The 15,138-nt window shown below is 46.0% G+C and overlaps 1 protein-coding gene across 18 annotated transcripts in view; it reads right to left on the reverse strand.

The window, feature by feature from the left end:
- The window catches only part of FNBP1 (formin binding protein 1), a 231,185-nt gene that overhangs the window by 127,834 nt on the left and 88,213 nt on the right, over positions 1–15,138 (reverse strand). For all 18 annotated transcript variants that reach the window (XM_056860326.1, XM_056860325.1, XM_056860335.1 and 15 more), the window contains exon 2: positions 5,411–5,526. In XM_056860326.1, the coding sequence (XP_056716304.1) occupies positions 5,411–5,526 (116 nt within the window). The remainder of the gene's footprint in view (positions 1–5,410; positions 5,527–15,138) is intronic.

Genomic DNA, 15,138 nt, shown 5'->3' on the forward strand with positions numbered 1-15,138 from the left:
TCGGAAGGATGCAAGGCTGAGTCAACCTTGAGCCGGCTACCTGAAACCGACTTCCGTTGGGATCGAACTCAGGTCGTGAGCAGAGTTTGGACTGCAGTACTGCAGCTTACCACTCTTCGCCATGGGGCTCCTTAATAATTCCTAAAAAGTCCCAAAATAAAATCTCTCTCCATTTTGACTAACTGGCCAGTCACCAGTTGTTTCTAGTCCCGGTAGTCTGTTGTCTTTAACCAGGACACTGTTTCAATTTGACCACAGACTGAATGTTGCCTCCTCCCACGGGAACTCAAGCGGGAGGCAAAGGTCTCTTTAACCCTCTCCCCCTCATATTTTATTTTATTGTAGTTTCTACACAGAATCTCACAACAAACTTTTAAGCCCCCTGTTGGTTAATAGAAAGTCTCAGATTCTTTTCACGTTTCCTATTTATTGAACAATCGTTCACCCCATACATTGGAGACGGTAGCAGTTTTTAAAGTTTGTTTTAAAAGGCCGCCAAACTGTTAATTAGATGGCGGTATCAACAAACAGCGCTATTCGATGTAACTGTCTTTTAACTATGCCATAAAGGGCACTTTTTAATATCTCCATTCCTTTTGTACCCTTTGTGTATTATGTTTTTATGCCAATAAAGGAATGATGATGATGACCCATCTCCCCCCTGGCCTGAAGACCAACAGAGGCCACAGCAGACTTCTCCCTTCATCCTCCTCAGCTGGTCATTTCTATTTTCCTGCACGTAGGCAGAGTTTTGCCCCCTTTCATGTACCATTTGTGTGTATGAGCCAAAGCCTCTTGTACTGTTCACATCAGAGGAAGGGGTATAGGATTTAGTAGCCCTTTGCCCATATCTCCGTTTTGGGGAGGGGGGAGAGGAGAAGGAGGAGGAGAGTTGGTTTTTATATGCCGACTTTCTCTACCACTTAAGTAAGAATCAAACCAGCTTACAATCCCCTTCCCTTCCCCTCCCCACGACAGACACCCTGTGAGGTAGGTGCGGCTGAGAGAGAGTGACTAGCCCAAGGTCACTCAGCTGGCTTCATGTGTAGGAGTGGGGAAACAAATCCAGTTCATCAGATTAGACTCCGCCGCCCATGTGGAGGTGTGGGGAATCAAACCCGGTTCTCCAGATCAGAGAGCAGGAGAATGAGGATGGCATGCGGTAGTGCTGCTGTTGTGCTATTCTGTCCAAGGCCAGTCTATGCCCCGTGTTTAGTCTTCATAGATTCTCATACTGTGGGAATCGCCAAGTACTCCTTCCTGCCTCCTGGAGGGGGGTTGCCTGGGTAACTGGTTATCTCCTTTTGCACTTCCATATATGCTGTGTACCTTGCCTTTGACCCTTACTAGTGTCCTTTTGAATATGGCCTCTGAAACCTGTCGATTCTAACCAATAAAACTGCTTTTGTGGATTGGTTGTCTGCTGAAGTCTGTTTAATGGGGCCGCAGGACTAGAGCTTACACTGCTCCAAACCATTGCTCTTATCCACTACACCACGCTGTCTCTCTCTAAGGTGCATAATTAAACTCTTCCTGAGGTCATTGTCTATTCTGAGGGCCTGTAGAGAAGCCACACGGGGCCAGTGGTCCTGGGCCACAAAATTGTGTATTTTATTTTACTGTGCTGCAGAGAAGAATATCCCACCCCCCAAAATCTGGCTCCCGGGGCATCCAACACCAAACATAAAACCTGACAATAAAATCCAATTTTAAAGCAGTTTCAAAACAAGCAACACCAAAAGCCATAAAACCAGCAAAGACATGATTAAAACTAACAAAATTGTCGCCCGAGGGATAACAAAAGTTTAGTGTCGTTAGCATGTTGGTGCAAATCTTTCTTGCAAATCCTGGGATACCTTCACCCGCTTGTACACATTAAATACAATGTGGAATAGTTGCAGGACAGAACTTTGTGGGACTCTAGAGCACAAATACCAGGGGTGCAAACTATTATTCCGTAGCACCAATTCATGAAACTGATTAGTGGTTCTGTTCCTCTTTGGCCAAGGTTTGGTGCCACAATGCCCACCTCACCCAGCTGATCCAGCAGCTGGCCAGCGGTATCAACAGCCAGTGGTCTGGAAGAACCCAAAATCCAGAAAGCTCCCGGGCCCTGTCATTCTCCCAGTGAAAGCCATCTGTCAGGACTACCAAAGCTGTTTCAGTCCCCAAACCAGGCCAGAATCTAAACTGATGGCATTTATGAATGGGAGTTTTACCTGAGGTTCGTTGCTGGCTGGAGCCACACTTTCCAGTTGGGAATTTCTGCATCAGCAGTCTCCAAGCTCAAATTAAGTCCTGCCCCTTTAAATGTTGCTTTGTAATTGGCTTACTTTGCAGTGCTCACTGTGAGAGAAGATTCCCCACCCCCAAACCCAATTGCCCCATAAAAAAGCATTTTAAGAACAAAAAACAGAGCAATCTGAAAGAAAGGAGGAGGGAGAGAAATCCAAGCCTCGGTTTTAAAAAGCCTTTCTTTTGCTCAGAAAGAGCTCCGAGAAAACAGGAAGTATTTTAATCCCCCACATGCTGCTTTGCAATTGGCTTTGAGAGAAGCCAAGCTTCCATGTCCCGCACTTTGCCTTCTGCACAGAGATTTCAGCTGAGCTGAGCTCAGGGGAGAGGGAAGAGTCGGGTTAACAGAGGAATGGGAAGACCCGGGCATTGCAAGGGCTGGCAGCGAGGTCATTTCTAATGGACAGAAAACTCATGCATAACTCCAAGGAACAACCGAGTCAGACCAGGGGCGAACGTGAGTCCAAGTACCCATGCTTAATGACCTGTAATGGGTCTAGATTAGAATCTATGCCATCCCAGAAAGTCTGGAGCTGTACATATACACATATATACATATGAAGCTGCCTGATACTGAATCAGACCCTTGGTCCATCAAAGTCAGTATTGTCTACTCAGACCGGCAGCAGCTCTCCAGGGTCTCAGGCAGGGGTCTTTCACATCACCTACTTGCCTAGTCCCTTTAACTGGAGATGCCGGGGATTGAACCTGGGACCTTCTGCATGCCAAGCAGATGCTCTACCACTGAGCCACAGCCCCTCCCCAAAAGAGACTATCGGTCCATCAAAGTCCATATCGCCCACTTAGATTGGCAGTGGCTCTCCAGGGTCCCAGGCAGAGAAAGGTCTTATCAGACCCTTGGTCCATCAAAGTCAGTCTTGTCTACTCAGACCGGCAGCAGCTCTCCAGGGTCTCAGGCTGTCGTCTTTCACATCATCTACTGCCTGGTCCTTTCTAACTGGAGATGCTGGGGGTTGAACCTGGGACCTTCTGCATGCAAAGCAGACGCTCTACCACTGAGCCACAGTCCCTATCCCCAATTTGTATAAGATGCAGAATGATAAATGGCATCAACATCAAGGGCCTGAGCTCTCGAAGGTCCTCAAGCCTGAGGGATTTCAGGCAGGGTAAGTCATTCCGTCCCAGTTCCTCTCTCCAGGACTCCACGTTCCCTCTTTAATGAATGCTTTCACCTTGTCCCTGACAGCAAGGGCTAAGAAGTTTTATTTGATGGTTCTGCTTGCTAAATACAGTACAGCGAAAGAGTGAAGGACTGCCAGGTCACTCTGCTAACAGCAGCACCTGTGCCCTCGCGATGAAACATATTGCAGCAGGGATTTTCAATTATAAGATTGCGGCTGTGTAAGGGCAGTTTCACTGGCCTCAGTTTCAACAGAAAAGAGGTTTGATCCTCAGCGTTGCCAATTATAAATGATCTTGGGGTAGCAGGGATGGGAACCTCTGCGCCTGTGGTCTCAGACAGCAGCAGCCTGTGAGAACAGGCAACACTGCGCTAGAAGGACCAATGGTCTGACTCTGTACGAGGCATGTCCCAAGATCACTGGGGGGGGGGGGGGAAGGTCAGTGGCAAAGACCAGGAAGGTCCACTGAGAAGGCACAGAGGCCCCAAACCTCCCCCTGTTCCTTCCCCACCAGCAGCTGGCATTCAGAGCTTGAGAATGTGCAGAAAAGAGCAAACAAAATGATCAGGGGACTAGAGCAGCTGCCCTATGGAGAAAGGTTAAGACGCTTAGGGCTGTTTAGCTTGGAAAGAAGGCGGATGAGGGGAGACATGATAGAGGTCTATAAAATTATGCATGGTTTGGAGAGAGTGGACAGGGAAAACTTTTCTCCCTCTCTCATAACACTAGATTCGCAGGATCATCTGCTGAAGTTGGAAGATGAGAGATTGAAAACTGATAAAAGGAAGTACTTCTTCACACAACGAATAATTAAATTGTGGAACTCCCTGCCCCAAAATGTGGTGATGGCTGCCAACTTGGAGAGCTTTAAAAGGGGAGTGGACATGTCCATGGAGGACAGGAGTATTCATGGTTACCATTAAAAATGGATACTAGTCATGATGCATACCTATTCTCTCCAGGATCAGAGGAGCATGCCTACTATATTAGATGTTGTGGAACGCAGGCAGGAGAATGCTGCTGCAGTTGTCTTGTTTGTGAGCTTCCTAGAGGCACCTGGTTGGCCACTGTGGGAACAGATTGCTGGACTTGATGGGCCTTAGTCTGATCCAGCAGGGCTTTTCTTATGTTCTTATGTAGGTTCTGAACATGGAGGTACCATCAAGCCATCCTAGCTAACAGACACTGATGGAACTACCCTCCAAAAATTTGAATTCTGCAGCATCACTGCTTTAAGGTGTGATTAGTTCTGACGAACAGGTGTAGCAAAATTACCCATCCTTGGAGGAGCCCAACCCCTATGTCTCTGAATGAGTCGGTGCCCACTGCCCACAGCAGTGACTCAAGCAGAGACCCAGGAGGTGGGTGCCTCAGAGGGCTGGTTGCTATTGGCTACTGAGTTGGTTTGTCCACACAGGAAATGCAACTGCGAATTACTGCTATAGCGCAACAGCAGAGCAACATCCAACAATGTGCAGATGCAGACCTGGGCAGAAATATTTGAACATGCCCTTGGCATTTCTTTAAACACGTTATCATTCTGTTCTGCCCATTTTAATTGCTGCTGTTCCCAGTTCATTTGTTTATTTTACACCATTTATGCAATACACCATTATTTTTTCAAGAACATTAAAAAGTGTGCACATTTAACAAGAGAAAAGAATCAAAGTGCAGAAAGAGAAAAAGCCAAAAGAAAATTCACAGGTTTGATTTGTGCAAGACAGAAGTGAAAACAGAACAGGGATTTTTGAGTTGAAACTGCCTCCCCCTTAGCCATCCTAGCTGCAAAATTCAGCAAGCTTCCTCCAATTTTCAATCAGAAGAAAGTGCCCCTCAAATATAAGACGCTTGGGAAACACTGCTGTTAAAAGTTCTGAGCAGGAACTGTCCAAATCATTGCACAGGCTGTATATCCATCAAACAAACAAAGGTTGTATATCCATCAAACAATCAAAATGAAGAATCTGACTCACCTAAGTTGCTTGGCATAGTTGATTTCTATCTCCGTTCTCTCTTTCACAAACTTGATGTATTTCTCCAGAACATCTATGCCCCACTGCGTGTGTTTTTCAAGGTTGTCAAACTGATCCTGCAGAGCAAGAAAAAGAGAGAGGGTTCAGTAAGGAGAGAACAGAAGGAGGGGGAGAATCATCCGTGCTTCTCATCATTAGAGAGGAGCGCTTTTTAATAACAAACTTTTTCATCCAGCTAACAAATCTGAAAGCCGAACTAAGACTTGGTAACAAACACTGCCAGATGCTTCTCTTCTACAAAGGGGCTGGAGAGAAGAGCAGCGAATGAGTCCCAAATGTGCATCAAATGGGGAAACAAATCTGTGGAGTTTGCAGAGGTTAAGCATTACTTCCATGCATGCATCTTGATACTCTGGGTGCCACTGGTAAAAACTCTTTCCTGTATCAAAGTGTTCCCAATGGACTGGCAACGCTCTGCCAATTCCGAAGCCATAGTCACACTACTGACATGAGATTGGAGTTCCGAATCTAGTTCAAGGATCGGCCCTTCCCAAACACCCCTGCAAGGAAACAGATGCCTTCTCTTTTGCAAAGAGCCCGTTTATTTGCAACCCCCAAAGATCACCACAATTTAAAAAACAACCCTACACACAGCAATTAGGTCCCAATACCATCATATCAGTTGGTCTCCGGCACAAGCTGATTTCTTTCACCTAGATTCTCAGCAGCTACAGGAAATCACTCCATCCTGCAAGGTGCAAACACTTCTATATCCAGCAGCAGGATCACTCAGCCTCTCCAGTTCAGCAACACCAGCAGCTTCTTATAAGGCTCTCAGGGCAAGGGAGGGAACAGCGGATCAGATGGAGAAGTTCAGCGCATAGGCGCCTCCCTACAGCCTTGGCAGGGGGGGGGGGGAGATAAGAACTGCAAATACAAGGCAGGTACCAACTTAGGAAACACTGGCACTAGACAGGCCAGGGGTGCGTGAGACACCTCGCGTTCAAGGGGGAGCTCCAAACCCCTCAGGTGAGCTGTTTCCTTGACTCCTACTTCTTAGGTCCCAGGAAGCTGTGACACAGTACACGATTTTAAGTATATACTTCGAAAAAGCCTTGCAGGGCTGCCAACTGGACCCGAGCAGCTGCTTGAAAGAAAACAGAAGATTCTGACCACCAATTTCCCATGTTACGTCTAGCTGAGCCCTCAATGAGGTTAACCAGATGTTACAGACCACACCAGTTTACCATAGTGACTTGCAGCTATACTGTAGCTGCTAGCTCCTGGTGGCAACTTGTGAGTAAATGTGCATCAGGGCCGTGATTCAGATCAGGACTGCTGTGCAGGAGGAAGAGGAATTCCTGCCTTTTCTCCTGTGCTATTTTCAGCAGCTAAAACAGCCCAAGAGCTGCAGGCTGTTTTATTCCTCTTTTGCTCCACAGAGAAAATAATGTTCCCACCCACAGGTCAATCAGTATGTGGGGCTGTACTACTTCCATCTCAAGGGGGGGCCCTCAAATGATTGCTCTTCTGCTGAAAATATTCCTTGCACTCAGAAAACTAGTGCATCAGGGAGAAAGATTCCAGTATAGCCTTCGTAATATTAAGAAATCCATTTCATGTTTTATAGTTCCAGGGTACCAGAATCTGGAGTAGTTCCAGCCTGGGTTTTACTTATGGTTCAAGGCAAACTGGCTAGGCAAGCTGCTAAGAAGGACTTTGCTACGCCTGGTGACATTTTCTTTCTTTATTTCAAATAAAATTGTACTTTGTTCACTCAAGAAGACTCTCAGATATTCCTGGATGATTTTAGCACATGGTACAGCCTTCTATTTGGCATGTTAGTTCTCTGAAGTGCAGAGAATTGTTTGGATCGGAGAAGCATCCCATCAGGCAAGTCTCTACCTACGCCCCAGCTATAAACTGCTCAGCCAAGAGACAGTTAGCTTAGTACCTGACCTGCTCTGCGCCCTTCTGTCAGACTCCTTCCCTCTGGGCTCCCCTTTCCTCTTAGCTTTCTACATCTTCAGGGACCTTTTCCTCCACTCCAGCTTGCCTCACCAAATTCTGATCAGGGGCTGTGTGAATTTTTAATGCCACCCACACTTTCAACTTTCCCTTCCCTCGCAAATGCTGGACTGCAAACGTTCCAGTGGCATTGTTCCTTAAGGAGCTGAAAGATTGACGCCGTGACCATTCCATGCTGTCACAATTGGCAGCAGGAGGCTTCCCCACTACAATTGGTATAAAATGTTATTCCGCTGGTATATTACACCTAAAGACATTCAAAAAATAAATAAGGAGGACAGCGGATATTGCTGGAAACATAAAGAGACTGAAGGAACCTTCTTTCGTATCTGGTGGCCTTGTAAGATTGTGAAGAAATACTGGATTCAAGTTCATAGAAAAGTGCAAATGATGTTAAAAATTAAGTTTGCTTTGGATCCTAAGTACATGCTACTTGGGATAACACCAGCAACGTTGGAGAAGGCGTCTGAGGAATTGTAGAGATATGCAGTCACAGCTGCCAGAATGGTACTAGCCATGAAATGGAAATTGGAGGAAAGTCTCAACATAGAAGAATGGAAGAATAAATTGGCAGAATGTGCTGTCATGACAAAACGAATTTAGTAAACAAAAGACCCAGAGAAGAATGGTATCTAAATTGGAGGCTTTATTTATGCTTATGTGAAAGCAGCATAAGTTATGAGGAGTTCAATATGGATATTAAAATGTGTTTTTAAAGCTATTTTTGTTTAACAAATATATAGAAATAGAATAAATATATCACATTTTAGAATAGAAAAGAACAAGAGTCCATTAGCCCCTTAAAGTCTTAACAAAATTTCTGGCAGGGTATGAGCTTTCGTGAGCCACACTTCTAAAGAAGTGAGCTGTGGTTCATGAAAGCTCACACCCTGCCAGAAAATTTGCTAGTCTTTAAGGAGCTACTGGACTCTTGCTCTTTTCTATTGCTAGTAACAGACTAACACGGCTACTCATCATGATCTATCTCCATGGAAGGCACCACATTTTAGAATGTTGGAAATTAAATTGGGATAAAAGACATATTCCCACCCAGTGTATATACTTTTTCTTTTATATCAGGGGTGCGGAACCTTTTTTCAGCCAAGGGCCATTTAGATATTTATAACACCATTTACGGGCCATACAAAATTATCAACTTAAAAATTAGCTGACCAAGCCCCAAGCAGGCAGCTGCCCCAGATGACACCCCCCGGGGCACGGGCAAGCAGGCAGGCATCCAACTGGTGGAGCACTTGCCCACCTGGTGGCACAGGATGGCCTGTTGCACCAGCCGGGCGTAGCCATCTAGCTGCACGCTGTTGTTGCTCCAGCTCTGCATGGTCGGGGCCGGATACTACAGCCGGCTCCTGCTACCTCCGCCTGCAGGGATGAAATGAGGACACCCTGGCTAAGACGGATCCCCCCCCCCCCGCACATTCTGACTCTGCCCCCTTTAACCCCTCCATTGTCGCCATTTCCACCCCCAGCCCTCTCGTAGTACAGAGGGAATACGTTTCTCCATGGCCCGGGTGGGAAAGGGTTAACACAGTTTCTTGGGTGGTCCTAGCAGCTCCATAGCTAATGACTCTTCTGCAAGGAGGGGGAAAGGTTCCCTTTCTCGCCAAAACAAACTCACATCCGCCTTGAATAGAGGCTATTCCTGTCCGCGGGAGGGGGGGAATTGCCAGTCTTAGATCCTGCTGAGCTAGAGATCTGCCAGGACCCACAAATGATTTCGCAGGCCTTAAACGGCCCCCGAGCCTGACGTTCCCCACCCGTTTTAAATAATTGAACAGTAGATGTAATATTTTTCATGCATGATTGTAATCCCCTATTTCCCCCCCATCCCTTTTCTTTTATGCTAACTCCTTTATTCTGTTGGGTGGGGGAGAGGGTTCCCCACAACAAAGAAGCACTGGAGGAAAACAAAATTAATTCTGGTGGCAGGAGGGATGAAGCAAAGGGGATGATGAAAAGGGGAGGTAGTTGTGAATTTCCTGCATTGTACGGGGGTTGGACTAGATGACCCTGGTGGTCCCTTCCAACTCTATGATTCTATGAGAGCAGCATCCCCAAATATGTAGCTGAGCAAGAAGCATAATGCAGTGTGGCAGGTCATTTTTTATAAAATTACTTCCTGTGGACTAGGATGTTTATTTAAAAGAGAGAGAGAGAGAGAGAGAGCACCACCATGACATCACGCACAGAAACTCTCACCCTAAGCAAGCGATTTCAGCTGTGTTTATAAAACACGTCTTGTTTCAAATCCCCATTTATACACAGACCATCCTTGCATTTGAAATCAGTTCCCAACGCACATAATGCTGACTGTTTTCAATCAAAGCTTCTGCATCCAAGCCCATACCTTGACTAGCCGGGCCATTACAGACATCAGTCAACAAGCCGCTTTAGGGAAATCACTGTTATTTATAAACTTTGCCAATATCAACATGAAAACCAATCGGTAATGAACACCCAAACAGGCGTATGAAAAGTAGCAGCACACTTCCACATCACCTAGACATGTAATGCTAAGATTCAATGCAGACACGCAGAAGAACAGAAACATCTGCAAAGGGGACATTCATATTACATAAAAACATGGGGCATGGCTATGGTACGTCCGCATGACCTAAAAATTGTTCTCAAGCTGTGTATTTGGGACACTCTAGCAAGTGGGTCTCCAAAAGAAGAGGGTGAGCCTGGTTCTTGGAGGCTCAGTGGCAAATTTGTGTCAGTCCTCAAACTGAGAAGCTTCAAGGGGACATTACAATGAATTTGAGTTCATTCACAAATATTGCATTTGAGTTCATTCACAAATTCAGAAAAGGGACACACCCCCGGGGCTGAATAGGGACATAGGATTCTTATCTCACTACAGATGATAATTTTTGCCCCCAAGCATTCCCCCTCTGCTCTATTTTAGCTGATTACAATGCGGATTGTACCTCTGCATCCTGATTCCTTTGTTTGCAACACCTCTCCCACCTTCAGACTGGGATAAAAGGACTCAGGGATCGCCATTCCAACTTGTATCTGACAAAGGGTGCTTTGACTCTTGAAAGCTCATATCCCAAAAATCTTGTTGGTCTCTACGGTGCTACTGAACTCAAATCTACCGGGCAAATTTGTGTTGGTCTCTGCGAAATGGCTATGAAACACAGCTGGTCACTCAATAATGCTGTACATACCCAAATAAGGTATTGAATAGTTATCAGAGGATAATTATTTTAAAGAAATGAATATGTAAAGTCTCAGCCATCTTAGAGGGAAGCGCGCGTGCACACACACACACATTTTTTCTTCCCCCCCCTTTTCTTGTTATGTATGTTTTTTCTTTACTACAACTTGATGATATCATCTTTTATATCAGATATGAGGTTACTATATGGTTTCTTTGTTTGTATTGTGCAGTTGATTTTTTGTTCTGTGTGTACATATATTTAATTAAAAAAATAAAAAATAAAACAGCTAGTCGCTCAATAATGCTATATATTTATAAAACAAAACATGAAAAATAAAGTTGATTCACTGTCAGCTAATATTATATTGCTGCATGATACTTTGCAAGTGGGTTCCTAAGATGTGCAGGAAGTTTAGAAACGGTTCCCATTTCAGGAGGTTTGAGAACCAGTGGCTGAAAGCAATAGGTGATGATCAGGGCCAGAAACAAACTGACAATTATGGATCTCTTGTCAGTCGCGAATCAGGGCTGCACAGAAAGGCAAGAAGGGATTTAAAGCTTCAAGCCTGGCTGGGTATCACTGATCAAAACAGCGCTCCCCAAACTATTAGCTGTTTTGAAGGGGGGAGAGACGCAATCTTTTAAAACCAGTCTTTAAAATGCTAACAGAAGTGTCGGAATCCCTTTTGGTCAATGAAATCAAACAGGGCTTTGAAGGGTTAAATCCCCTCTTCCCTTTTCAAAACACAGTTGTGTGCATATTCGACCTACTTTCAGTAGACTGAGGGCAATCCTAATTTTTCATCCCATCTTCTGGAACCAAGAACAAATAAACCCCCACAAAGTAGATGAAGGCCAGAATTACACCAGAAACAATGCGCACTGGAGCAACCACAGACTGGCTGCATTTTCTGAGGAGTCTCCCATGACTCGGGTCAGAACCATGCTGCTAAAGAAGACATCCGGAAAGGACGACCTAAATCAGGAAGGCATGGTGTGGCATGGGCTCTTTCCTCGGTTTGGCTTCTGATACTGCAGCCTCCCCACTCCTCAGCTTCTGCAAAAAAGAGTCCTTTGCGCAGGACAGGAGGACCAGGGGAGGTCGCTGTCTCTAGCCGGAAACAGATAACTGATCATCATGCGGCAGCCGATGCAAGACAGATTGCACAGCAGCTGTCGTCCCCGCGACCCCCTGGTGAGGAGATCATTACCATCTTCCTCCTTTTCCTTTGATTCCTGGACAGCTGCAGGAGGATGGTAAGGCTCCTCTGACAGCACAACCCCTACACTGCAGACAAGCCCCCCTCCACGTGGTCCTTGCTGCTGTGTGCCTACTATGTGGTAGCTATACAGATTCACTGACAGTACCTCTTGTTCAACTTGTCCAATCCAGTGGATCAGATCCCCTTTTCAACATCCTGTACCAGTAATACCTGGCCGTTTCCCCCATTTGAAGACAGGGCCCTGTGGCACAAAATAGGACATTTTGATATTTTATGGCAGCATGAAAGGAGCATTCATGACGTGATAATACAAAACAAAAATCTGAAACATTAAAAACATGGTGACAAATATTTGCATGAGCTGTGTCTTAGGAAACTTCTTCCCACCAAATGCAGCATTTCAACCCACAAATCAAAAACTGGTACAACTCTCATTCCAAACCAACCAATGAGAAAAGGATATGCTGGCAACTTTACATGGGCAGAACTGCCACACAGCCCCATTGTCTAGGTCCTAGGACTATGTTGCTTCTGCACTTGCGCTGCATAAAGAGGAGCCCTCCTGGATACCCTAGAACACATTTTCTACTATGTTATAAAGCAGAAACCAAAAGGCCTGTGGTCAATTGGTGTAAGCCTATGCACTGACACTGGCTTACTGCAGAGGAAAGAAGGCAGTTGCATCTTGAGTTCTCGTTCACAAAGCCAGGAGTCATGAAACAAACTGCAAAAGACAACCACTTCCTCTGATCCACAGAAGATAGTCAGTTCTACCAAGAAAACTGGCACATGAACACTATGTGAACTCTTGCAAGACAATGCTGGCTGGGGACTCTTTAAGTATGAGAGTATTCAAAAGCAAGCTCTGTTATGATTGGCAAAAGGTCTCACGGGTATACAGCAAAACCCATCTCGTATAACAGAAGCGGCGAGATAATTTGGAATCACGTTTGGCAGTGTTCTAAAAAAAGGGGGGGGAGAGCATAGAGCCATGGGGGTACCAGCAGAAGTACAGCCTGAATAGCTTAATCTCAAAAGCCACATCAAAAATATGTTACGGGTTGGAAACCCATAAGAGACTACAAACACTTGCATGCATTTGAACCCGGACTTGTAAGGTACAGTTTGCATCTTCGCTGGTAGCCACTGGCAAATGCCCTCAGGGCTTGCGCTGAACCACTCATGTGGCTAAGGAGGGCTGCCAAGTCTGGCATGGCACGCTCCTGGAGGCAGTGCCTGGGGAAAGGAGGGCTGCTCAGCAAGGATGTAATTCCATACATTCCCCCCTCTGAAGTTGCCATTTCCTCCAGGGGAACTGATCTCTGTAATACGGAGATCAGTTGTAATTCTGGGAGACCTCCAGGTCCCAGTTCAATTCCAGCAGGCTTCAAGTACTTCTAAAGCATGGGTTCTCAACAAGGGGGGAATTCCCCCCCGGGGGGATTTTAGGGTTTCAGGGGGGGAATTGAGACCACAATTCAGCAAAGTGTGATGTCCTGTAGATTATGTACAATCTGTAAAATTGTAGTTTGTTTTTAATAACTGTTAAGACTATCTCGGGAGGGGGGAATTATATTCTGAACAATGGTGAAAGAGGGGAATGGAGCAAAAAAGGTTGAGAAGCACTGTTCTAAAGAGACTAGCAGGTACTACTGAGACCATTTATACATGGCTGTTTCCTCGCAGTCACGCCGCCAACTACTTCGGGGCTTTGGTTATGCTTGCATTTTCCAGCTGTCAGAGGTCACCTCACTCCTCCTGTGGGTTTTGCCTGCATTTTCTGGATTAGCCAGCATCCAGAAAACGTGGGCAAAATGCACGGGGAGAGCAAGGAAACCTCTCGGAAAATGCATGCATAATCAAAGCAAAGCCCCGAAGCAGTCGGCGAGGTGACCGTGAGGCAACAGCCATGCATAAATGGTCTCAGTTGACAAGGCAAACTACCCACCCACCCCCAATTTGAGAAACATGAGGATCTGGAACACTCTTCTCCTGTGCAGAGTTCTGTGTGCCTCATGATCTGGGTGTGCATCCTCTCTTCCTGCTCCGTCAAATTATTGGGTCCTAAATGTTGCTCCCCCCCTCACCAATGTCAGCTGTCCAGATTTTCCTTCACACACCCACTCCCCAGCACAGGATACTGGCTAGGAGCCAACTGCCATTCCTCACTTTGTTATAAATAACTCTACCCACTCCTCATTGATTTTGGAACTCTCCAGTTTTGGTTCAAGTGGGCAATGGGACAATTCAGAATTCATTTTACTAAAGGGTCTTTTCACACAGAGGTTTCCCCACACTTTTGCTGCCAACCTAACCCAACTTTCCCCCAAGCTTTCCCGCAGCCTCACTTTCCATTTGTTGGCATTCCACAGTCCCCTTGTTGTTTCTCCAGGCTCCTTCAAATTGGATCAAAGGTAGTTTGAGAAAGCATAAAGAAAAAATGAAGAAAACATGGGAAGGCAGGAAACGGAAAATGCAGGCACGAGGAAGCTCAAAGAGGAACCTCTGCAAGTCAGCAAAGGACCCAAATTGATGATCTGCCTACCCTGAAGCATCTGGTGGATCACTCAGCGGCCTCAAGGGCATGGTGAAGAAGTCAGTGGACACATGTCCGACAAAGTTGGGACCTCAATCTCACAAGATGTCTGGGTTTAGAGAATACGTGGCCCTCCACGCCTCCCTGACTAGCCTTAATGAAATTCTTTTTTGGCTCCCTTGAAACTCCTTGGATGTTTTGTGCAAGCAGAACTCAAGAGGTGGCCTTAGGCAAAATTCAGTAGCAACTCTACACAAGTGCCCACAGCCCTAGAAGCAGCAGGCCAGAGATGTCAGGCCTCTTATCCTGCCCAACTTGAGAACGTCTGTGTTTATCCGGGCTCCAAGTACTTCATTTACACGAGCTCTGTAATCCTTACAGAAACCCTGGAAGGTGCTGTGATCCCTTTCTTGAACTTCGAGAGCTAAAGCTGAAGCTGGCCTCAAGCAAGCTTTTTTAAGAGGCGACTCACATGAACACATGAAGCTGCCTTATACTGAATCAGACCCTTGGTCCAAAGTCAGTATTGTCTACTCAGACCAGGAGCAGCTCTCCAGGGTCTCAGGCTGAAATCTTTCACATCACCTACTTGCCTAATCCCTTCAACTGGAGATGCCAAGGCTTGAACCTGGGATCTTCTGCATGCCAAGCAGATGCTCTACCACTGAGCCACAGCCCCTCCCCAAGGATTTCCTGGTTCACTACTCCATAACGGAAGAGCAGGCCTTACGAACCAGACTAGTCATCTAATCCAGCA

This window comes from Euleptes europaea, chromosome 14 (genome assembly GCF_029931775.1).
Source record: "Euleptes europaea isolate rEulEur1 chromosome 14, rEulEur1.hap1, whole genome shotgun sequence".
NCBI lineage: Eukaryota > Metazoa > Chordata > Lepidosauria > Squamata > Sphaerodactylidae > Euleptes > Euleptes europaea.